Below are 25,448 nucleotides of genomic sequence, written 5' to 3' on the forward strand. Positions count from 1 at the left end.
GCTATGCAGAATACAGCAGTGAACAGAGGAAAAGAGCAAGAAAGGAAAAGAGGGAAAGAAACAAATCCTTGCCCTCAAAGACCTTACAGGCAATAAACAAAATAAGTAAAATGCACACACATACAAACACACAGAAACAGAAGATTCATAAAATAAAACCAGCTATCACTACATGTAGTACACTTGGATGTTTTCTATTTTTCTTTTTTTTAAAAAAAAAAAAAAAGCTGGTCACACCCCATTAAACCATTAAGTCGGCTTCTCAACTCAGCAATGGGTTGAGACTTGCACTATGAAAAATGCTGGTCTAGACAATCATGTCTGACAAAGGCAGAGCGTGTGCTGTTCCCATTTTGCAGACAGAATGACATGCAGAGAGAGGCTAAATGAGCTACCCAAACTCCCCCACAATGTGAGGGAAGCAATGCTGAGGCTTCACTCTAGAGCTGCCTTTTCCATCCTCCTCTGTGGTGCTCGCACCGGCTCAGTTCCCACTTCCCTTTGATTGTGAAATCTTCACCTGTGCCTGGAGCAGCTCTTCCCTCCCTTGCCAGGTAAAATAACCTGACTATTTCTAAGCCTATCCCGACTGCACCGTGCCCTAGGGTGCCTCTCTCGTGCCACTACTGCACTCTGGCTTGCTTTATATTTATAACTACCAGTGTACCAAATAGGGGCCTCTTCACTGTGACCTCCTTCAGACAGGTCTCACTCATCTTTGTGTCCCCCAAAGCACAGTGCTTTACAGAACAGGTATTAATAAATACATAAGAAATTAAATTGAATTTGTAAGTGACTCAAAGCAGAGGGGTGGGGGAAGTGCCTCCTAGCCAGGACAGTAGGATTTGGGCCACAGCTATTTAAAAGGCCAAGAGACTAGAAAGGATACTACTGGTAAAAAGATCTCTTTACCTGAGTTACAAAAGTCACACATTAGGTAAAGTCTTCAGTAGTGTAAGAACTATACAAATATTTTATCTCCCTGGTATCAGTAGAGATTTAGAACCATGTCAGTATGTTGCAGATCATAGAGAGCAGAAACAGTGAAGTTAAATTCAAAAAGGAGGGTTACCTTAAGGAGGCCCACGGACAGCTGGATGGACCCGAGGTGAGACAGGAGCCAGAGCGCCCTCGGGAGAAAGGCGCTCTTTGCTGTAATGGTGACCATTACGGCAGGGACAGCTGCCAGCTCACCCAGATGAAGGAAATCAATTCAAATTCTCAAGAATCTAAATGGCACGTCCAATTCTAGAGTTGTCCACCCCTGCTTCACTTAGTTTGGGTAGAATGGGGCTGTGTGGTTGGCGAAAATATCTAGAGAAGTAAGGGGAGAAGAAACTCTCTGAAAAGAGAGAACTTTGACTAAATATTAACCCAAATTGGAATTTTAAGTTTAAATTTTGTCCTACCACCAGACGACAGGACTCAAGGCCAAAATGAGGTCAGTTATAAAAAGTTATATAAAATAGTTTATCTATAATATAGTATAAAATATAATTTCAATCCTATTAAAAGTAAAAAAAATGCAGATTTTTAGCTATTAATAAATGACCTCCAAGTTTTAGGAATCTATAAATCCATGAGTGTATAAATATAACATGAAAATTGTATACAAGATATATTATAGAATTCTCTAACCCATGGTTTTCAGACTTTATTTTGAATCAGATTCCAATTCTGCAGGACTAGAGAAGGGCAGTGTGGACTGCATATTTAAATAAGCACCCCAGGTTCTGTTAAAAACGATGGGTCATGTTGAGAAACGTGCTTAACTTCTTCCTGCTTAAAGGCATTAATAGGGGGCTCAACTTGCATAAGTTTTTAATTAGAACAAAAATGGACAATAAAACCACACAAGCACACCATGTATGTAGTAACACTCAGTAAGAGCATATACAAATTTAAAAACCACCACATTTCTTATAATTGTTTTTAATAGCATTTAGTCACATCATTTATAATGGCATATGTTTATAAAAGATGTTTAAGATGGTAATTTAGTCTCATCTTGGGTTTTTGTTTAGAATTGAGAATAGGGGAAGTACTTATGAGTTCACAAAGAATATTTCAGGTTCCTCTGTTAACTATACACTCAAAAGGTATACTGATACCAATCCTATAAACATCACATGTGAATGAAACTTATTTAAGCCTATTGGTTCATATGTTTAAAAAGCACCCTCATTTCTTTAAAGTTAAGTACTATAAATGGCTCTTGAAAATCTATTGTGGACATGATCTATTCAGTTAAACTTGCAGGGGGCTAGGGCGTGATTTTATGTGACCATCCGATTCAGAGTCTGATTTAGAGTTAAAATCAAACAGCATTTCCAAACAGTTGCTGTCATGGGCAGCATAATCAATTCCTCCGACGATACAGCTTCCAAAGCTCTCATCATCCTAGTTACCCTTCTTTTTGCTTTCACTTACTTACATATTGCTTTCTTTTAAAGAAGCAAAAAATATAAAAGTTCACTGAAATTCTGAAAGTCACTGTTTGTATAGCACTGAATGATAGTAGCTTTGGTATTTGGTATTACAAAGTCACTTTCATCACAAATATTTCCTTCATTCTGGGTCAAGGCGAGGTAAAACAGGAAGAATAAGATTCCCAAATGCAGAGTCTTGAGTTATGAAGTATCCAGATGAATGTGCGTGAGCATGCTGGGAAAGATTAAAAAAAAAAAAGGCAATTAAGCTACTAAGAGTCATAATTTTTTAAACCAAGGCATTAAAATTACTTATCCTTTCTGAATGCTTGAGACCAAATTTATTTAAAAATCAGTTCTTACGCTGCTAATTTTATTTAAACACATGGGAGATGGATAATACTACAAAATTTGGATTAAGAAGTTGCACCAGGTACACATTTGTCATCCTGTTATCTCCCCTGTGATTCTCTTCAGTCAATAAACGAGTCAAAGACATGAACTGCTTTGTTCCTTGGAGTGAGGAAAATTAGCCTCAAAGGTCCCAAAGTATTCTGCTCATGGGCAACAAAGCAGGAGCTTGAGAAAGAAGGGTAGTAGCTGGAAGGAGAGGGGAGAAAAGGAAGTAATTACTGGTGATTAAAATACCAACATTTTGTAGAGAATGTTGGAATGTAAATAATAGAAAACCACCAGTGACCTCCCTCTGTCATTAAAAAAAGGATTGTTTTTAGGTCATCTAAAGTGAGATGGTCTTTATAATGTCCCTTCCAATTCTGGGATTATAAGGTTTAAAAGTAGAGGCAATTAAATTATGCCTAGGGAAAAAAAGATGTCTTGTCCAAGGTCTCTGGGAATCTTAAATTATCCAAATGAATATTAACACTAAAACCATTTATTACTCTGAAGAATATTTTTTTAAACTAATGAATCACATTCCTAATCCTATACTAAGAGTTAGCTTTAAAACATTTCCTGCACAACAGTCATGCTGACCATTAAAAAAAAAATCCAAACAACAATAAACCACTAAGACTATCAAAGGATGTAACAATGACAAATCAAAAAATATATATATGTACCATTAAAATAGCCAGTTCAATTTTTAAGATCATTCCTGTCCATCCAAATATCCTAAACTCTTTTGTGCACAAGCAATCCCTTGGCAGGTTCAGCACAGAATCAATCATGACCGCGTCGACACCATAAAAGATAACTTTCATTACTGCTGTATCGGTCCTTCAAATCCTCTGGGCATGATCGAACATCAGCAAACCGCTGCAATTACGTGTGGAACATTTTTATTGATATTGCTCCACTGAAATATAAAATAACTACTGTGTTGGCTTCTAAGACCCGGCAAATCTCCAGTGAGACAAGAATGTCAGTTCCACTTTGCTCACCTGCAGAGCTGCCTTCTGCTGGGCTGCAATGTGCTGCTGCTCGGCATGGTCCCGGAAGTCCTTGTTCAGAGAAGGTCTGGAGAGCGCAATGCTGAAACGGGAATCTCCGTTACTTGGCTACTTAAGGCAGAGACATCCTTACTTTCTCTTTTTCTTTTGGTGATAGTACATTATCTTTTTTTAACTGAGGTATAACTGACAAATAAAAATGACATATATTAACAGTGTACAATATGATGTTTTGATATTTGTATATGTTGTAAAATGGCTAAATCAAGCTAATTAACATATCACCTCATATATTTACCATTTTTTGTTGTGGGAATATTTAATATCTATTCTCTTAGCAGTTTTCAAGTATATATCATTAAATATAGTCATGCTGTTCAATAGTCTCTTAAAGTGATGTCCTTCTGAATCACATTTTTCATTATATATTCTTTAAAAGGATAAAAAAAATCTCCCAGAATAAGTCTTTTTTCCTTCTCTTGTAATCTACATTGATTTATGTGAAGAAAGCCTATGTTATTTACTAGGATTTCAAATGATTTTTAAAAAAACTTTATAGTTTATGGTCCCTACTTTCAAACAGATTTGAGGTGTTATAGTCTATCATGACCCCATTAACATTATTTTAAAACAGTTAAAAGAAATCACATGATATTCATCAACAGTAAAACCACATTTTTTGTTTGTATAATAATTAAATTATCATAACCATATTCCACATAGATTGAACCATTAAGAATAAATAATCAAGATCAAAGGCACTTATTCACCAGATTCTAGAGCAGCTACTAGATGCTTGCCTCTGTGCTAAACACAAGGAATATCAAACTATGCCAAAGAAAGCTCACAGACAACAGCAATTACGATGAGATGTAATATATGCTATAAAGGGGGAATTAATAAGAACACTTAATAGCTGGAAGGATAATGGTAAGGGAAAACATTATAAAAGGTAGACCTTATCCTAAGAGTAACAGAAGGCCTCAGAAGAGTGTTAGGTGGCAGGGGAGTGACATTTTCGGAGTATCACATTGTGGTTCAGAAAGACCACTACTGACAGTGTTGGTCACCTCCTCCTTGCTAATGGAACCCAAACTTGGTTTAATTATCAGCAGTCACATGCTTCAGGGCAGGCCAGGCTCATGCCCCAGGTGGTGGACCTTGATTGTTATAAGACAATGCCTTTCCCCTTGCTGGTTTTTGGTTTAGGCAAGAGAAAGGTACACAATCTGGGCAACCAGACTTGATGGGTAGTCTGTTGGAAGGCTTCTGAGAATGTTCTCCTCCCTCTTACAAATGGGACATACCATAGGAACCTTTCTTGTCGCTCAGTGTGGAGGTGATGCCTAGGCTACTGCAGTCCTATTTGGACCCTGAGAGAGCCACTGACCCACGAAGGCAGAAAGGAAAGATGAAGGAAGCTGCATCACTAATGCCATTGTTGTGGCCACTGAATTAAGCCACTCTGAAACTACCTTATCTTCACACTCCTGGTTAACATATACACTGATATTTATGCCAATTTTGTTGGTTTTCTGTTACTTCCAGATTAAAGCATCCTAACTGACAAAATTGATGAATGTATTCAAGAAGAATAAGACCACAGGAAATTTAGTGAGGAAGCAGTTATAGTAATTGAGGCTAGAAATGAGAGTGGCCAGGAACCAGGATAAAATCAGATATCCTGGATAGCAATGAAGAAAAATGGACAGATCTGAGACACATTTTAAAGTATAATCACAGGAGAATGGTAAATGCTTAGAGATGGAAGTGAAAGGAAATAATAAACAATTGAAGTTCACATTTCTGAACTTCGGAACTGGTAGACTGCACCATTCACTGAGACAGGAAACCCAAGAATATTAAATAGTTGGAGAGAGGGGAGGGACGATGAGTTCAGTTTGGGACGTACTAAGTTTAAAATGCCTGTTGGACATCAAAGTGGAGATGTCCAGGAGGCAGTGTTGGTGCTTAGAAGAAAGGACTGGACTAGACCTGCAAATGTTTACGTTATCAGCACATAAGTAACATGTAGTGGGAGCAGATGCAACTGTCCAGTGAAAAGATGTAGTCTGGGAGACTTGGTCTAGAACAGAACTCAGAGGAATGTCAACAGTCAAGGGACAGGCAGTGGAGAAATGTCTGGAAAAGAAATGAAGATAGTCTCCTCATGTTGGTTTTTATATTCAAAGAGTGAGCAAATGAGCCAAGGAAAGAAAGAACTTAAAGAAAGAGGGAGTTATCAGTGATGTCAAATAACGCTAACATGTCTGATAAAACAAAGATTCTGGTCTGCTAGGCCTGAGTCTACAAGGAGGCTACAAGTGACCTAGGCAAGAACATATTCTTTGGTGGAAGGAAAAGGAGGGCCTGGAAGTCAGACTGCAGTGGGCTGAGGAGTGAATAATTGAGAAAGTAAAGATGGGTACAAACAACTACTTTAAGAGAAAGTAAGAGAAAGAGAGAGAGTAGAGTTAGGGTGGTGGCTGAATGAGATAATGGAACTGAGGAAAGACACTGAATATGGCAGAGACTACGTATAATAAAGGTGATTAAGCTACCTAAATTTTACCTACTTTGCAGAATGATTAAAAAGTGGGCTACTGGCAACAATTTCAGTAACAAACAAAAACATACAAAACTCTTTTCTTTTTTTTTTAAAGAAAGCCATACTGAAAATTAAATATCTGGATTAGAATATTTAAAATCGAATTAATTAAACAGTTTAATTTTTAAAAGTCTAACTAGGAAATGAAGAAAGCCAGAATATGTCACCCAAAATATATGTCTTTTTGACATAAAAGTTATTTTTGAGCTGAAGTCAATTAAGAAGCAGCAAACTGAGGGAAAGCTCTCTCTATCCTCCCTCTTTCTGCCTAAAACCAGGGTATAAATTCTCCTTTACTGGAGACAACTCTAGATTCTTAGCCCAGCGACAGCACCAGAGGAATCTGCAAACAAACCTGATTCCATTAGTTTTCTCCCATATATTTAACTTCTCACAGCTTCCCACCCTTGGAAGCTTAAAATCCCTTTCCTTTGTCCTATCATCTCTCTACAAATTTACTACTCTTTGTTGAAGATGCTAAGTGGAGTTCTAAGCCACCATTTTGAGTTACTTTTCATTGAGGTTTCTCTCGTAATAATAATGTGCACTGCACACATTAATAAATGTGTTTTTCTCTTATTGATCTGTCTTTTGTTACAGGAGTCCATCCCAACTAAGAACTAAGATGGGTAGAGGTAAAGTTAGGCTCCCCTACAGAAACAAAACACAACGTATAAATTGTAGTGTTAAAGAAATAAACCAATGCCAACCAATTTGAGTTATCTGGTCTAAGAAATTTTTTATATCACTGAATATGAAAACATTATTCTTCTTAAAAATTTGTATACCTAACAAAAATAAAGTAAAATGAAACAAAGTAAATATTTCCATCTATTCTCTTAAAAACATGATTAATAATAGCAAGCCAAAATAGTAGTCAATACCTAGCTCCAGGATGATTTGTTGAAGACTGGTTCTGCATAAGTAATTTTCTTTTCTCTTTGTCCAGTTCTGCCAAGATTGCAACTCTATTTTTGTTTTGAAAACCTAAAAAAGAGAGGAGGATAGGGGAGAAAAGAGAAAGAGAGAGACAGAGAGAAAGAGAAATGAGCAATATTTTAGATCTATTTTATATACCCAGGCCAATCTAGAACCCAGAAAGCAAAATTCCTACTCTCTAACATGATAATGAACTCACTAGCAAGTACTTTTCCTAAATGGTTACTTTTCTCCTCCTGCCTATTTCCCAGCACCTTTAATAGCATAATACATGGATATATATGCAAAATATAATATATATTATATTTATAGTATGATACTGACTGAAGACTTTTAAGACTTACTTTTAAAGAATTTTTATCACCAAGGTATAAGTTACAGCATTTATTTTTTAACAAAATCTTTGATGCCCAAAATGCTGCAGGGACCAATCTGTCCTGCACAGTTAATCTCTAGGAGTGAAGATTTTCTTAGTCCTCAATTTTAGGCCTCTTTGTGAATGCCTCTTTCATAGGGGAAAAAGCATTACACATACTCTCAGATCAAAACAGTATTTCTTTTTCTCAACTGCTTCCATTTAGAAATGACACACAATCTTTCAAGGAACATGTCAAAAAATTGCCAACTGACCAGAAAGCAATTCTGAGAAGGAAATGGAGCATAACTGACAGGAAACTAAGAAAAATGTCCTTGAGCTGGGTGCAGTGGCACGCACCTGTACTCCCAGCTACTCAAGAGGCTGAGGCAGGAGAATCGCTTGAGCCTAGGAGTTTGAGTCCAGCTTGGGCAACACAAACAAACCAAACCAAACCAAACAAACAAAACAGATAAGTCCTTTATCAAACACTTAATACTGAGCCTGATTTCGAGCTTCAAACTTACATAAGATCTAGAGCAGAGGTTGCAAAGTCCTGGCCCAGGAGCAGCACCCAGCTATGTTTTAGAAATTTGAATTAATACCAACATGTCAGCATTGAGAAACTACACACTAAATTCTGAGATTTCTAGCTTCTCCTCAAGCATCTCAAAATCTGGCAACAAGGGATCTGTATGCTCTCATGGCAACAATTAACTAGAACTAAGAAATAATGGTCCTCTTTAGCTGGGCGCTCTTCAGCTTGTTACAATCCTTATCAGCCTTGTTTATGTTACCTGTAGGCATTTGAATTTCTGATCCCTAATTTAGAAGAAAACAAATGGAAGGATTAAAGGACTGGACAGGTCTACAGAAAAAAACACGATGGTGACTACAGCTCAGGAGGCTAGAATCACTGGGCGAGAAGAATGAAAATGGGCGAGAGGGCATGTGTCAAGCAGAGCAGACCTGAGCACTCCTAAGGGCACCCACACGTGAGGGATTCTAAAAAGTTCCTGCTGATTATAAAGAGGAAGAATTCGTAGGATGCACACTTCCTCCTCTCCTGGGGAGAGGGGCAGAGATTGGCCAGGAATGGTGCAGGCTGTACAAGGAGTGTTTCTATTGAGATTGGGCTGAACTAGAAACAGCTGAAATTTGCAGTGTTTTCAACTAAATCTGCTCTTAAATTTGGCATTAGCATACTGGCTGCGGCCAGGATTACAGGCAAAATGTGTTTCTGGCACCTCCATTTTAGGAATCTATCATCTCCCATTTTCCCCCTCTGCCCACTCGCACTATATCACCAAATTCTAGTAATAGCAGGCTCCCTCTTTTTGGATGAGATCATTCACAATACATTCTGGTACTTCTGAAGAGAGAGTTTTATGAGCCTTCCAGGTGATTCTTTATCTACCCTCATCCTGACTCCAATCCCCTTTTCCTGCCCGACCTCTTAGTCTTCAGGGGGAGGAAGCTCCATGGGGCCTTTACAAGCCCCATCATTACTGGCTCCACTACCCTACAGACAGGCATGTCTCAGGAGAAGAAGGAGGCATTTAATCCAGCTCTGAGAGAGACAGGAAAAACCAAACTATTTTTCCTACTGTCTACTCTCACTCAACACAACACTTCTGACACCAGGTGTCACCAAGCAATTCTTCAGCAGACACCAGCTGGGTGTCTGATAATTCAGTTCTGACATTATCTACCTGGAGCTAGTGTCAGGTCCCACAGGTTGAGGGCTCAGTTTCACAAGACTGCCAGCCACTTCGGATGCCAATGTAAGTAAGTAATAGATTGTCACCTATACTATTAAATGACCATGACCCCCTCCTTGGGTTTAACCTGCTAGAGTCCCTCACAGAACTCAGGGAAACACTTTACTTAAATTTACTGTTTTATTAATAAAGGATACTACAAAGTTTGAACAGCCAGATGAAGAGATGGACAGGGCAAGGCATGTGGGAAGGAGCATGGAGCTTCACTGCCCTCTCCTGCACTCCACCCTCCAGGCATCTTCACATGTTCAGCTATCCAGCACCTCATCTGAACCCCGTCCTTCTGGGGGTTTATGGAGGCTCCATTAAATAGGCATGGTTGATTAAATCACTAACCATGGATCAACTCGACCTTCAGTCCTTCCCTCCCCAGAGGTCAAAGGGTAGGGCTGAAAGTTCTCTAATCGCAGGTTGGTTCCCCTGGCAACCAGCCTCCATCCAGAGCCCACCAAGAGTCACCTCATTAGAACAAAAGATGCTCCTATTACCAAAGAAATTACAAAGGTCTTAGGAGCTCTGTGTTAGGAAATGGGGTGAAAGACCAAATATCAGAACAAAAGATTCTCCTAGTGCTCAGGAAATTACACAGTGTTTTAGGAGCTTTATGTCAGGAATCAGTGGTCAAAGACCAAACCTATATTTATTATATCACAATATCACAACAGCTAAATTTCAAGAAAGTGCTATTTACACAATTGGCTATTTCTATCTCAATTTAGGATATGAATTAATGAATTTAGAAAAAATGAGGCAGAACAGTAGTAGGAAGTATTGAAGTTTGAATCAATGAAAAATTCCTCTCAGTCTCATTATCAGACTTATGAAAGCATCATCACCTATGGAAATCCTTCCATAAACAGTTTTTATTTGCTTAGGAGAATCTGCTTCAAGTCTCCAAAGGTAGGCAAATTAATTCATGTTAAATGAAATGGTTAAAATAGTCCTCAAAGGCTCTTTCCATCTCCAACACATTAAGATTCCATCATCTTCCCCAAATGTCTGCCCCTCTGAAAATTCTCAGCTATCTTAATATTAGGGATATTTATGCCTGTGAATAGTAATGCAAGGTAAAAGGTGCCATCTGTAACAACAGTTGAAACTTTGTCAAAATATTGTTAAGGAAACATCATTAGCAAACCAATATATAATTACTACTCCACTGATTTCGAGAATCAGAAATAATAACTACCCTGCAGGCGTCGAGAAATGAGGGCAGAAATAAAATGTACCCCAACTCTGACTGACCCCACTAACTGACCCCACTACCATTTGACATGCAACTGTTTATTTTGGTATTAATATCTTTCTTCAAGCCAAAATGGAGTTAAGAGATCCTCAGATTCCCAGTTTTAAAGACAAGACTGATCAGATAACTATTTTGAGACGCAGAAAAATGGACTGTCTCTTTCTGACATTTTGGAATACCACAGTGACTCTCATTTAATGGCCATGTGTCTCCCAAGAAACAGCCACAGAGAAGACCATTGTTCTGCAGACTTCAATAATGTTTGAATTCCAGGCTACGGTATTCTTTTCACTGATTTTCTGAATTTCTAGGTGTCTTAATACATGAGACATCTTTCAGGAATTTTTTTCTTATCTGCATTATTATTTTTATTAAAAAAGGATTCTTTCTCTTTAATAGTAAATCAGAATTAAATTTAAAATGTACAGTAGTCACCCCTTGTCCAAGGTTTCACTTTCTGCAGTTTCAGTTACCTGTGGTCAACCATGGTCCAAAAATAAGTGGGTACAATAAGATATTTTGAGAGAGAGAGAGACCACATTCACATAACTTTTATTACAGTATAGTTATAATTGCTCTATTTTATTGCTATTGTTGTTAATCTCTTAATGGTGCCTAAGTATAAAAAACATAGTACAAATAGGATTCAGTACTATCTGCAATTTTAGGGCATCCACTGGAGTTCTTGGAACGTATCCCCCAAAGATGAGGTGGGAATAGACTACCGTATAGATGCTTGTCACATAATGCAACAAGTAGAATAGGGTGAAAACTCAATAAAATTTTACCCATTAGAAATTTAAGTTGAATGTGTGCTTCCATCAATTACTTGGTCAGCCATGTGAATTCTGACTGAGTAGTCTAATTACTTTAAACCAGAGATTCCCAAACTTTCTCAGTTCACAGTGTGCCCTCAGTATCTCAGTTATTTTTGCATGACACCCCACCCCCAGGCCAACAGAAATATTTAACAGTTCTGTTTAGTAAGCAGTTAGGTCTAAACAATCTCATAAGTATTTATATCCTAACATCTTGTAGTTGTTTTAAAAAATGATACATATAAATTCAAACAAAAAAATTTTAATTTCATCTTAAAATAACCACGGTCTCTTACTAATGGGTGTGTGCCTGTGCACTGCATAACTTTTTAAACCTTGGAATCAGTTCAGATACCACCAATCCTCACTCCCTGTTCCACGCTGATTTTCACATAATATTTGTTTGTTATCCAAGCAATTGCCAAAAACCCAGCTTTGTAAAGATATGTCATTTTGGAATACAGTGCACTGCTGAAACTGCAAACTACTTTAAACTATTTCATGTGGAGTCCAGCAAATACAAGTATTACTGTGTTTCATTTGAAAACAATTTTCCACGAGGCCTCTAGGATTTCTCCATGGTGTCCTAGGGATGGCACGGTGTATAGTTTGCAAACCACAGCTTTAGGCTTTTTCTTCAACCACTAGCAAAGCAAATGAATAACAATTTCTCTCTCATTTTATCAGGCAATCCCCCAAACGGATTTACAAATTAGGTACTATACAAATAAAGGGTATAATAAAATATCTTCTAACAATTAAGTAGCCTCATAGATTTAGAAACTTTAATAAGTATGACCATCACAAACCTTAAGTATTGACTCATGTTTACATAATAAGGTATATTATACAAACATAATTACTACAAGAGAACTTTTATGCATTAAGTTAAAACTTATTACATTGCCTATTATTCGACTATTTTCTACCTACAAAAACAATTTCATAAGATTCACCAACTTTTTTTGTAGTTACATATTTATAGGTCTTGCTTCGCTTGTTCAAGAGGGAAGAGCCTCATTTTTAAAAATTTCATGCACGTTTGACAATCAGAGAGCATAGGTAGCTATAGTTATCTTCCTGTTATTATAGAAATCAAATGTGAAAATCTGTAACTATAGGCTCTAAACTAATATTAATATAATTCCTTTCACTGTTAGTCAACTATACATTATAGTTATAAAAGCAGCCGACTAAGGAGAGCTATGTTGTTCTCAATTTGTTTACTACCTCATAGTGAGCCTGTATTCCAAATAAACAAATCATACTCTGACAATGGATCAAATGGGAAAGTGTAGAATATAGGTCTTATTGATTTTATATGATAGAAATGTCTCCAAAGAGTTAGCTAATACAAATTAAGGTAAGATAATTATGGAAAGACTCGAGTATACTGGAACGTGTTATTCAGAGGAATCCAAAAGTGAGTTCTTTGTAAAGTGAAGAATGTTTTCCAAGGAAAATTATAGTACTCTCCCATTTATATATACAAATTGCATATGTTTAAGGCAAGTACACCACCAGCTACATTTCCAACTATAGGACAACACTTGTTCCCTCTTCTCAGAGAGGCTAATGCATTCTTAGAAGAGAATTATGTGGTTCCATTTTTTAGAGTTTTAGAGATACTTTAAATAAGTCACTACACTGGAAAGTCCTGATGTGCTATTTACAGAAATATCAATCTCCCTCAAGATTAATTTGTTTACACAAAAATATTTTGGGGTCACTGTCAGTAAAGTAATTGTACAGCAGAAATTATATGAAGTATAGCCTACAATGGAAAAAGCATTAAAAAGACAACATAAAGATAATCTGATCAATCACATGCATATGAGTACAACTGAGTGTTTCAATGCCCTTCAGTGTATATAAACTTATATAAGTGATTTTTAAAATGTCCACAACCTGATTAGTAATATTGAAAATTACAATCTCACAAAAATATTTTTGTTTCCAAAGCACCTGAGAGTGAGACAGCATTGGAAAGAGGAAATAAGCTGTGTAAAAAGCTCATATTCCAAATAATATGAGGATTTTAAAAAAACTTTAAAACTAGTACTATGAACTTGAAGAATAATTTTTAGAAGTACTAAAAATTTACAGACAGTAAGAGTACAATATATATATAATTCTGCAAATGATTTTCAAATAAAACACCAGGCTGTCATGTTAGGGTAGCTGGACTGAATATTGTTTCCAGGATTTTTTTTTAATGGAAGAAAACCTTGAGTTCAATAAAAATATTTCAAGATATATAAGACTATTCTATTGCTCTGGTTCTGTTTAACATTTCAGAACTAGGTTCAGCTTTAAATAAAATTTATTCTACCCCCTCTCTCATTTTACAAAGAAGTTTGCCAAGTAGTCAAAAGGGGTGGGAGGAGATTGCTGGCCCAGGGAGCTTCATATAGAAAGATACACAAGGGCTGTCCAGAAAGTATCCAGCCATTGTTAATATAATCAAGAAAACCTTATAATCAAGAAAAATGGTAAGATAGAAAAAGATTTAGTAATGTTAAAGTTAAATTGGACCGCCATTATGAACATATGACCTAAAAGAAACACATTTTCCTGTTCTGTTACTACAGTGGCCAGCAACAATGCCTCCTTCCTTATTGTCAACTCCATGTGGAACAGATTTTGGTCTCTAATACCATTCTCCATTAAAAAGGAACCAAGAGTTTTAGGGAGAGTACCAGTTCCATGTCTTAAGGAAAAAAAAAAAAAAATCAAGATGGGCTTGGAATATTTTGTCAGAAAGCAAGAAGACTTTTTTTAAAAAGGTCCAGGATAGTGCTAAAAGGACAAAAAAGCCAGTGTGAGGTCAGCCAGGCTGTCACAATTTGAACATTAAAAAGAGAATAAAAATGATTACAGCTAAATAGAATAAAATGAGTCTGTGATAAGCCATGAATTCATAATGAGATACAAAAGGGAAAGTTAAAGCATATGAAAAGATAGTTGTAAAGAAGGGTGAAAATAATAGGGTATTTAATGTTTATTATGTTAATAACTAGGTTGGTGTTAATATTTAGGTATTTTGTTTCTCCTGTTAAGTATATGCCTGTTTATGAAGTATAGCTGTGTGATTTTTGTTTCAGTACAAGGAGATGGATAGATACAAGGAATTGTGACTAACCCAAATAGTCCCAGAAAAAGCAGGTCTTGTACCAACAACAGGAAAGTTGGAACAGCAGAAGTTCTTACACACAAATCATTTTACTTTTTTTTTTTTTAAGAGACAGGGTCCCACTTTGTCGCCCAGGCTGGAGTGCAGGGGTACTCGATCTCCTGGGCTCCAGCGATCCTCCCGCCCCAGTCTCCCAAGCAACTGGGAATACAGGCAGGAGCCACCAGGCCCAGCCCCACACACCATTTCAAAGGCGATCCAGTGGCTGTTGAGCACCCAAGGTCACACACAATGACCAAGCAGAAATGGAGTTCTAACTGGGTAAATCAGTCAAATACCCTAAAGACAGCTACTAGTACAGCCCTGATGCCTGATCTCTTGGAAGAGGAGATCTATATAATTCCTGGCAATAATGCTACCAGAAAAAGGCAATTCATAATGCTAACAAAACAATGGGTTATGAAACACTGGTCACACAAAAAATAAAGAGTATTTCAATTCAGGAAATAACTCGTAAGTTGTAAGAAACTATGTCTGTGAGAAAGGCATGAGCTTTAAAAAAAAAAAAAATACCATTAACTTAGCAGGTAAAGTTATATTATAAAAGGGAGCCAATGCCCATCAGTACAGCTTTAGGTTGCCATCAACACACTTTTTTGTTAAACTTTGGGCATAACCAAAAACTGCATCTTAACAAACAATCAATTCCACCAACAACCTCAAACTCTCCCTAATCTGAAATTTTGCTTTGTTTTAGTAGTGTTAAGATTACCATAACCCTAGGAAAGTATAGAAAAATTACTATAATTCTGGGCAATATAGAAATAAGAATCTGGGAAGATTATTATAATACCAGGAAGATAGAAAAATTCAAGTATAGAGCAAATGAATTAAACCAATGGGTCAACATTTTAATAGGTTTAATTTTAAGTAAGTTTTAAGAAGTTTTGTGATCACTACCTAAAGTGGAATATTTTATAGAAACTATATTAATTATAATTGTAATTTAAACTGTTATTAAAGATAATTTAACTAAATAAGCTTATAATCAATGTCTCAATGTTTAAATTTTTATTTTAGAATTTTAGGGTATTAGATAAGTAGGTACAATACACTGAACATTAAATTATGAGCAGGGATGAACATTTTTCTCCATGTCCCAAATCTCCTCAGACATTAAAGAACTGAATAAAGCATGAAATGGAATGGAATGCTTGGAGATTGGCAAGTAAATCCAACTGACTCTAACACAAATTATGTGTGAAAAGGCAGTGAAAGAAGCTGAGAAGGTGAGAAAGAGCCAGATATTTAGGGACCTTGTATTACACACAGATCTTAAGTGTTATCAAATAGGCAATGGGGAGCTACTAAGAGTATTTAGAAAAGGACAAGGTACAGATCATTCTCTGCAGGGTTTAGAACACCCTCTGGTGGTAAAAGAGAATGGATTACAGGAGACAGAGACCTGCCACAGAGAAATCAGTTAATCAAAGATCAGAGATGGGCAGTGAGATAGAGACTAATTCAAGAAATAATGCAGATGAAATAAAACAACATGAGAGAGACTAGAGGGGGAAAAAAAGATGACTCTAAGGTTATAGCTTGAATCACTAGTAGGTGATTGCAGGGCTACTATTAGGCTTTTAAAAACCCTGGGTGCTTTGACTTATAGAGGGTTCATACCACATCAAAACCAACATTTTAAAATAAGCTCATATCCCATATTAAAATGTTTACTCTTATAAAATTTTTGAAAGGTTTTTTTTCTTTGCTTTTGAAATTATGGCTAAAAGTAACTTAATTTACAATTAATTGTAATTGCTTGGTAATCATACAGAATACTCTGGAATCCCTACAAATCAAAAAAATATCAAATTCACACATGGTGTTAAAATTTAATGAAAACTTAAAGACTATTAAACACTTTATGTAGGTCGTAATGTTTCACTTTTGAGGCAATCATTTATCTCAAAACTTCAGTTTTACTTTTGTATTTTGAAACAAACACCATTTTTTCAGGTTTCAAACATTTTTATAGATCTTTGAAATGCTAGTGCCCTAGGCACTGTGCTTTCAGTAACTTCTAGCTAAAATGGACTTAGATGGTGGAACCAGTGATCAAAGACAAAGGAAGTGAAGCAAGGAAAGACTCTATTCTATTTTGAACATGTTGATTTGAGGTTGCAGACAGTTTGGTATAGCAGAAAAAAGCTTTGGCACTGAGAGCTTTGATTTGAATTTTGGCTCCTTTACATCTTAACTATGTGGTCTTGGGTAAATCTACTTAACCTCTCCTAATGATCAGTTCCTTCCTTAGTAAAGATGGGATAAACTCTCTCTCGTTATCTCTCTTAATACCCCATCCTCCTCTCACCCCCAGAAGCCGGAGTTTTATCTTTATAATGCCTCCCCACCTCCCTCTTCCTACCCACATCCAATCACCCAGGCCAACCAATTTTACCTCCTGAGTGTTTCTAGAATAGCTTCTCCTCTCAGTTGCTATTCCACAGTCTAATTCAGGCAGGCTTATCTGTTACATAACATTCTAGAGCTTATTGTCTATCTCTAGGCAGCTGGGAGCCACAAGAGCTACTATAGGGAAAGGGCTGTCTATGGTCAGATATATTAGGCTTTTATTTTCTGATCTTGTCTAATCCCCATGTAAATCTATCCTTCCTTCTTGAGCTTTAAAAAATAATCTAGTCTTAATTTACATGTCAGTTTTGAACAAAACATTTACATTATAAAAGTATATAAAAGTCAACAAATGGGTAGCACTTAGGTACTAATAATCCCTTATTTCAAATTTTAAATTTAAGGCACAGACTAGGTAGGCTATCTGGTTATGTGAAGTAAAGTGTAATTTTCTATAATAAGAGTCTCCCACCTTCAGGGTTCATACAAACTTTAACTAGGGAATCAATATGTGAAATTTAACAATGTTATATTATACTCACTACATGAAAGTTTTTAAAAACCTATATGGTCTCCTGCCATAATTTAATATGCCTCTTTTTCATTCTCAGAAGTACAAGGGTGTTAAAGATATTTAATATATTATCTCATGTACAGTAATTATTTGACATCCCTTTATAACTAACCCTTTTTCTAAATAAAATCTTAGAACCAAACAGCACACTCTAAAAATATTTCCACTTTTAAAACTCTAACCCTATCTCCATTCATAATCATGTATATTCTCATTTTCTCATATATTCATAGAAACATTTAACTCCCACACATTTGTCACTAAAAACATTCTCAAGTAACCAGTATTACATCAAACTGCATTTAAAACCTAAAAGCTGATATTTGCTTTCCTTTAATAGCTCTATCACTGTTAAAAACTAACTGGAATTCTTTTTATTGAAAAAAAATCTAAAACTAAAGAATGAAAATTATTTTGATCAGTAGGATAATGGATAATCTTATCTCCCAATTACAGCTGTTATATCACTTTTAAAACAATGATTTTATAAAGATTATTTTAAAATATTTAAATCCTTTCAAGTGGCTATCCTACAAGCTATATACTGTTCACAACAATATGGCAAATAAAAGTATCATACTTAAGACACCTACGTTTACTATTAGAGGAAAGTCATTGTGGCACTATTAGCTCAACATGTTGTAAGTTATTTATTGATTCAACATATATTTATTGTGCATCCATCACATATAAGCACTAAGGTTCTAAGGATGCGATGATAAGCCAAAATTGACACGATTCTAGCTCTCATGGTTTTCACACAGTCCAGTGAAAATAGAGATCAATCAAATAATCACATGAATGAATGTATAATTAAGATCTAAGATGACTAGTCTTAAATAAAGAAATACCATTCTATGAGCACTTATAACAATCATTATTGTAGGAATGAGTGTTGAATAAACTTGACCTAGACTGAGACTGGGGGGAGTAGTGTCAGAGAAGGCTTCCAAAGGAAGTGATGCTTGAACTGAAATCTAAAGGATTAATAAATTGACTAGGTTAATTAAAGGGGTGGGAAGAATAACCAGGGATTCCCCTTTTAAAAAGATCACTCTAGCCACAATGTTGAGATTAGATTAGACAAGAGAAAACTGTCAGAAGACTATTACAGAACAGGCTAGAGATAACAGAAGCTATTAGTGGCCATGGAAATGGAGAGACATGAACAGATCCAAGAGCTATTTAGGAAGTTAAATCAACAGAATACTGATGGATTGACTATGAAGTAAGGAATGAGGAAGGAGTCATGGATGGCTCCTAGATCTTTGGCTCATGCAGATAGATCACATATTAGTTTTCTATTGCTAGAGTAATAAATTACCACAAACTTAGCGGCTTTAAAGAACACAAATCTATTATCTTACAGATCTGCAGGTCAGAGGTCTCACTGGGCTAAAATTCAGGTGTTGCCAGGGCTGCATTCCTTTTTGGAGTTGCTAGGAGAGAATCCGTTTTCTTGCCCTTTCCTAAATCTAGTTAATGGTGAATGTTTCACATATCTTGCAAGATTAAAAACTTATTCAACCCTTGGCTGCCTTTCGGCATTTACTGAAAATACATATCAAAGAAAAGGAGTAAGCCCTAATGTCTGCCCAGATGATCTCCTTGTGTTCATGTTTTCTCTCACCTGAGCCCCAAGGACTTGCCCCTCTTAAGCTACTGCCACTTTTTCTATCCGAAGTTTCTCTTCTTCAAGACTGGCTAAATTAGATGATGAAATATCTTCTGCATGAATCAACCTTGCTTCCCTCCCCGGCCATATTATTTTTCTTCTCTTCTTACAAATAAACTCAAAGGTCATTTTCATTTTAAGGATTTTCTGCTTTATAACCAATGCAGAAGAGGTACAAAAACTAAGAAAAAGTCTTTTGCCCCTAGTCTAAAGCTCCCATTTTTTTTCTTAGATGCTATTACTAGAATGTTCTAATCCGCCAGCTGAAAGGCAGTATGAGAAAACAGAATGAACAAGGAATTTGGTCACAGAATCAATTTGGGTCCTCATCTCAGTACTCCCACTTACTATTTAATATTGAGAAAATCACCTCACCATGTATCAGGACCAATGAGGATAATAGTAACAACTTCAAAGGGTGGTTATACCAAATATAGAAAATTTATTTTCATTTGGACTGCATTATGTGATTTTTAGCAGCACATTTTCTTTCCAAAGTAGACTTCTCTTAGTTTTCATTTTAGCTAAAATTAAATTATTTTAAATCTGAGCCTGTATAACTTAATGGAAAAAAGAAGAGGTCAACTACCATGAGGGAATGTTGACCTGTGATTAGTCCATAAAGCACATAAATCACACATGGTTATTTGAGAGGAAAATAGAACAGTATTAGCTGGTTACAGCTGGTGAAGCTGTCACCATAGTTAACGTTTCACAATACTGCTCTTCTATAAAACTTATATAACCTTTAGTTTGTCCTACATACAACTGATAAACTAAAACAGAATCAGCAGGCTTCCAACTTCCAGTATTGGCAGGGTAGTTTAGTTGGACGAACCCTGCCACAAATAAAATGATAAAATCTAGACTAAATATTAAAAATTCATTATTTGAAGGCACTGGAGTCTGACCCAAATCAAGCAGAAACTGCAACTGGTGAGATTGGGAATTTGTGGTCTTCTGCCTGAAGCACTCCCCAGTTCAGCCCACAAACAGCTTAGACAGCCTCGCCTTACTCTCGCCTTACTAGCTTGTGGTATCAGCGGTTCAGGGCTGGCAGAGCAGACTAAAAATGAGAGGAGAGACCTGCGAGAAAAAAGCAGAAGGAATAAAGCCCAAGCCATGCATATAAAATCCACTCTTTCACTGCTGAACTACACACATATGGGGGAGACTCCAGAGAGCCAGGCAATAAATCAGCAGCTGGAAGCTGAAAAAACTGAGCAAGATTTCAGCTGCTGCCCAACACAAGCGAGACAAGAGTTTGGAGTTTGAGTTGAGCGAAGATGTCTGGTAGAACAAAAATCACATTTCAGAAGACAACAACAGAATCCAGAATCCAGAGTCTCTACAATGTATTAGTCATATTGCCCAGTATCCAGTAATAAATCACCAGTTATGGGAAGAGAAAGGAAAATGTGACCCATAGTCAACAAAAATGCTGTCAACAGAAACCAAGATGGGTCCAAGATGATCCAGATGATGTAATTAGCAGTCAAGGACTTAAAATCAGCTATTATAAATATGTTCAAGGAATTCAGGAAAACAGAAACATAATAAATAAAAGGGGCATTTGACAGAGAAATATGAAGTAGAGAAAAGAACCAAGTGGAAATTCTAAAGCTAAAAAAGTACAATAATTGAAACAAAATGTTCACTGGTTTGAATTAACAGCAGATTGGAGATGACAGAGTAGTCATCAAACCTGACGTTAGAGCATCAGACATTATCCAATCTCAAAAGCAAAGAGAAAAAATACTGAGGAAAAATAATCACAGCCTTGGAGATCTGTGGGCCAATAACAGGTTATCTAATATACATATAATTTCAGTCCCAGAAGAAGATAGCCTGGGTCAAAAAAATTTTTTTTTAAATAATGGATGAAAATGTCCCAAATTTAGTGAAAGACATCAACCCACAGATCCAAATGCTCAACAAACTGTGAGGAAGAAAACCATCTCTATGCATATTATGCTCAAGCTGCTGAAATACAAAGAAAAAAATGTTAAAAACAGCCAGAGAAAAAGAACACATTACACATAGGATAAAAATACCATTAAGAAAACGAAAAAGCAAGCAAGACTGGGAGGAAATATCTGTGAAACATTTATCTGACTTGTATCCAGATTCAAAAACAAAAACAACTTGATAATAAAAAGAAATAATCCAATTTTTAAAAAATAAGCAAAAGATTTGAACAAACACTTTACAAAGGAAGATTTATAATGGTCAGTAAGTACAAAAAAAGTGTTCAACATTTGTAATCAAGGAAATGCAAGTTAATACTACACAATGAGATATCATCACTTCACATATTCTAGAATGGCTAAAATTAAAAAGACTGACACTAAATGTGGAGCAACCAGAACTCTCACACATTGCTGGAGGGAATACAAAATGGTACTACTTTGGAAAAGGTTTGGCAGTAACCACACACTCAGCTGCTCCATTCTTGGGTATTTATCCAAGAGAAATAGAAACATGTGTCTACAAAAAGACTTATAAACAAATGCCCATAGCAGACTCATTCACAACAGCTAAAACTGAAACAACCCCAAAGCTCACAGAGGAATAAATAAATCCACTATGATATAATCATACGATGGAATTCTCCATAAAAACAAAAAGTGAACTATTGATCCAGGCACAATATGTATGAATCTCACAGAAAGTAGGGTGAGTGAAAGAAGCTGGACATAAAGGAGTACATACTTCATGATTGTGTTTCTATTAAGTTTAAGATAAGACAAAATTAAAGCCAGGCACGGTGGCTCACGCCTGTAATCCTAGCACTCTGGGAGACTGAGGTGGGAGGATTGTTTGAGCTCAGGAGTTCAAGACCATCCTGAACAAGAGTGAGACCCCATCTCTACGAAAAGCAGAAAAATTAGCCAGGCACCTGTAGTACCAGCTACTCAGGAGGCTGAGGCAGGAAGATTGCTTGAGCCCAGGAGTTTGAAGTTGCAGTGAGCTACAATGACGCCAACTGCACTCTAGCCTGGGCAACAGAGTGAGACTCTGTCTCAAAAAAGAGAGAGAAAAAAAAAAAGGACAAAACTAAGACAACAAAATCAGAACAGAGATGAGTAATAAAAAAATATGATGGGGGGGAAAGAAAAAAAAAATATGATGATGGGTCAAACATACAGAGTTGAACATGAGTTCAGACTTGATACAGAAAGGAAATACAGGCTTCCTTCAAGTTCTTAAGCAGGAAACTATTTACAAAGTGGAATTTAATACTTTCTAGAGATTAAATTTTACTTTTATAAATCATTTTCAAATAAAAACTCCCTGATAGCAGCAAATGTGTCTAACTTATTTGTTTTAGAGAGATCTTAACACAACTGAAATGTTTACAAAAGTTTTTAAAGCAATGAAGATAGAGGCACAGATATTGCCTGATGACAATATAACTTCTTTAAAAGTGGTTCTGATTTTTAGTAAAAGAGCAAGAAAACAGATATGTCACAGGAGGACATAGGGTTTACAACATGAATACAATTTCAATGTGAATAATCTTAACATAGATTAAAATATAGTATTAATAACATTAAGGATATTGTATAGCCGATACAATGTTGGACCCACAGTCATGTGTCACTTAACAACCGGGATACATTCTCAGAAATGCATTGGGAGATTTCATCATTGTGTGAACATCATAGAGTGTACTTGTACAAACCTAGATGGTATATAGCCTACAATACACCTAGGCTACATGGTATAGCCTATTGCTCATAGGCTATAAACCAATACAACATATTACTGTAGGAAACAGTAACACAATGCTAAGAATTTGTGCATCTAATCATATCTAAGCACAGAAAATGGACAGTAAGAACACAGCACAAAAGATTTAAAAAGCAGGGTGTGGTGGCACATGCCTTTAGTCCTAGCTACTCAGGACACTGAGGCAGGAGAATCACTTAAGCCCAGGAGTTTGAGGCTGCTGTGGGCTACGACTGAGCCACTGCACTCCAGCCTGGGTAACAGAGCAAGACCTTATCTCAAAAAAAATAATAAAATAGTACACCTGTATCGGGTATTTATCATGAAGGAGCTTGCAGGACTGGAAGTTGCTTGGGGGGAAGTCAGTGAGCGAGTGGTGAGTCAATGTGAAGGCCTAGGATATTCCTGTACACTACTGTACACTTTATAAACACCATACACTTACACTACATTAAATTTATTTAAAAATTCTTTCTTCAATAATAAATTACTCTTACCTTACTGTAACTTTTTTACTTTATCAACTTTCTAATTTTTTTAACTTTTTGACTCTTCTGTAATAACACTTAGCTTAAAATAAAAATATTTTTGTACAGCTATACAATAATATTTTTTATATTCTGTAAGCTTTTTTCCATTTTTAAAATTCTTTAAAAAATTTTTTACTTTTTAAACTTTTTTGTTAAAAACTAAGACACAAACACACACATTAGCCTAGGGTCAGGATTATCAAGATGTCACCAGGGGATAGGAATTTTTCAGCTCCATATAATCTTATGGGACCACCATTGTATATGCGGTCCAGAGTTGACTGGAATGTCATCATGCAGCACATAGGTGTATCTCAAATTTGAAGTTTTACTTTGCTATTCATTTTGTATTCTGGCTACAGTTAACTTCCCCATGCTAATCTTCTAACTAAACACAGTTACTAGATGGGGGAAAAGTTCCTAGTAATGAAAGAAATTCCAGCATGCATTACCTTGTCCTGAAGAATTTGCTGCCATCTTCCTAATCTGTTTCAATTATATCCAGTGGCAACCGATCAGCACTTTACGATCACCTGTAAAAAATATATGTGCATACATAAAATGCACCATATTTTAATCACAAACTAAAAGTTGTCAGGAAGAGCTAGCTGAAATGTTTGCAGTTTCTTAATCTCTTCAGAAATATACGTTTGAAAAGCACAGACTTAAAGCACAAATCTAAACTCTGCAAATGCCTCAAGCACTTAATTAAATAGTGTGCTGTTTCTTCTTGCAGATGCTAATACTAACATTTAATGTTACTTTGCTTTAACAAATATCATCAGGTTCTATTTACCAAATATATTAACCAATTGATATGTGATCAACATGATCACAATGTTAGGAAGAAAAATCACTCAACTATGGTGCCTCTCCACTCATTTAAAAAACATACCCAGAACTACCGTGTACACTAAAAGCTAAAAAAGAAAAGCAATCACACTAAATAAAGGTTAACAAACGCGCTCTTTAAAAGGGATGTACAGTGCCCGGGAGGCAGAGAATAGAGTCTACTGGAGTAATGAATGATGCCTTCCAAGGAGCCCGGGAAAGGCACAAGGGGTAGAAAACAGATGCCGGTTTTTAATAAATGAGTCTTTAGGTGCTTTCAGCGGCTGAAGCACATGCCTAGCAAAGCCGGGTTAGGGCTGGAGGAACACAGGGCCATCTTGTGAAAGGGAACGTTAAGGACGGATGTGGCAGTGCTTGGACTGGCGTCCCAGAGGGTCTCTGCCCGCGGGCGTGGACAGGCTGGGCCGGGGCTACGATCTAGATGGCAGAAAGAAGGTGGGAGGCGAGAAACATCTTGTGGCAAGGTCGCGGGGAGGCCGCTGCCCTATGGCAACAAAGACGGCGGCGGCAGGTCAGCGCGGGAGCCACACTTTTGCATTCCCCGGCGCCGCCAGGCTGTCCTACTTACCTGGGACGCGAGGGCGCCCGGGCCTGCCTAGCCTGCTCACTGCAGCTCCCAAGGGGGGCGCGACCACTCAGAGACAGGCAAAAGGAGAGCTACGCGCGCGGCACTACAACCTTCCCGCCCCCGCTGCGCTTCCGCCTCCCGACGGCCGCACGCCCGAGGGAGCGGAAGCCCCGCCTCCCGCCCGGCCCACGGCGGCCGCCGCCCACGGTGATTCGCACTTTAACGGCAGCCCCCAGCGAGACGTCACTTCCTTTCGGAGGAGCGACAACCGAAGAGGCTCACGGGAGATGCAGGCGGTACAGTTGGGGGCGTGGCCCAGGTGTGGGGCGGGACCCGGGCGGGGCTGCTAGGCAGGGGCGGGGCGGGAGGACAACTGGGTCC

The 25,448-nt window shown here is 37.1% G+C and overlaps 1 protein-coding gene across 1 annotated transcript; it reads right to left on the reverse strand.

The window, feature by feature from the left end:
- Nucleotides 1-1,982: 1,982 nt before the first annotated feature.
- Nucleotides 1,983-25,185, reverse strand: INIP (INTS3 and NABP interacting protein). The gene is made up of 5 exons (XM_069474562.1): nucleotides 25,068-25,185; nucleotides 24,100-24,180; nucleotides 7,334-7,436; nucleotides 3,833-3,923; nucleotides 1,983-2,664 (listed from the first exon to the last, which is right to left on the reverse strand). The coding sequence occupies exons 2-5, from the start codon at nucleotides 24,122-24,124 to the stop codon at nucleotides 2,569-2,571; spliced, it is 315 nt and encodes a 104-aa protein (XP_069330663.1). The 5' UTR covers nucleotides 24,125-24,180; nucleotides 25,068-25,185; the 3' UTR covers nucleotides 1,983-2,568.
- Nucleotides 25,186-25,448: the final 263 nt, after the last annotated feature.

The sequence above is a fragment of the Eulemur rufifrons genome, chromosome 7, assembly GCF_041146395.1.
Source record: "Eulemur rufifrons isolate Redbay chromosome 7, OSU_ERuf_1, whole genome shotgun sequence".
Lineage (NCBI taxonomy): Eukaryota > Metazoa > Chordata > Mammalia > Primates > Lemuridae > Eulemur > Eulemur rufifrons.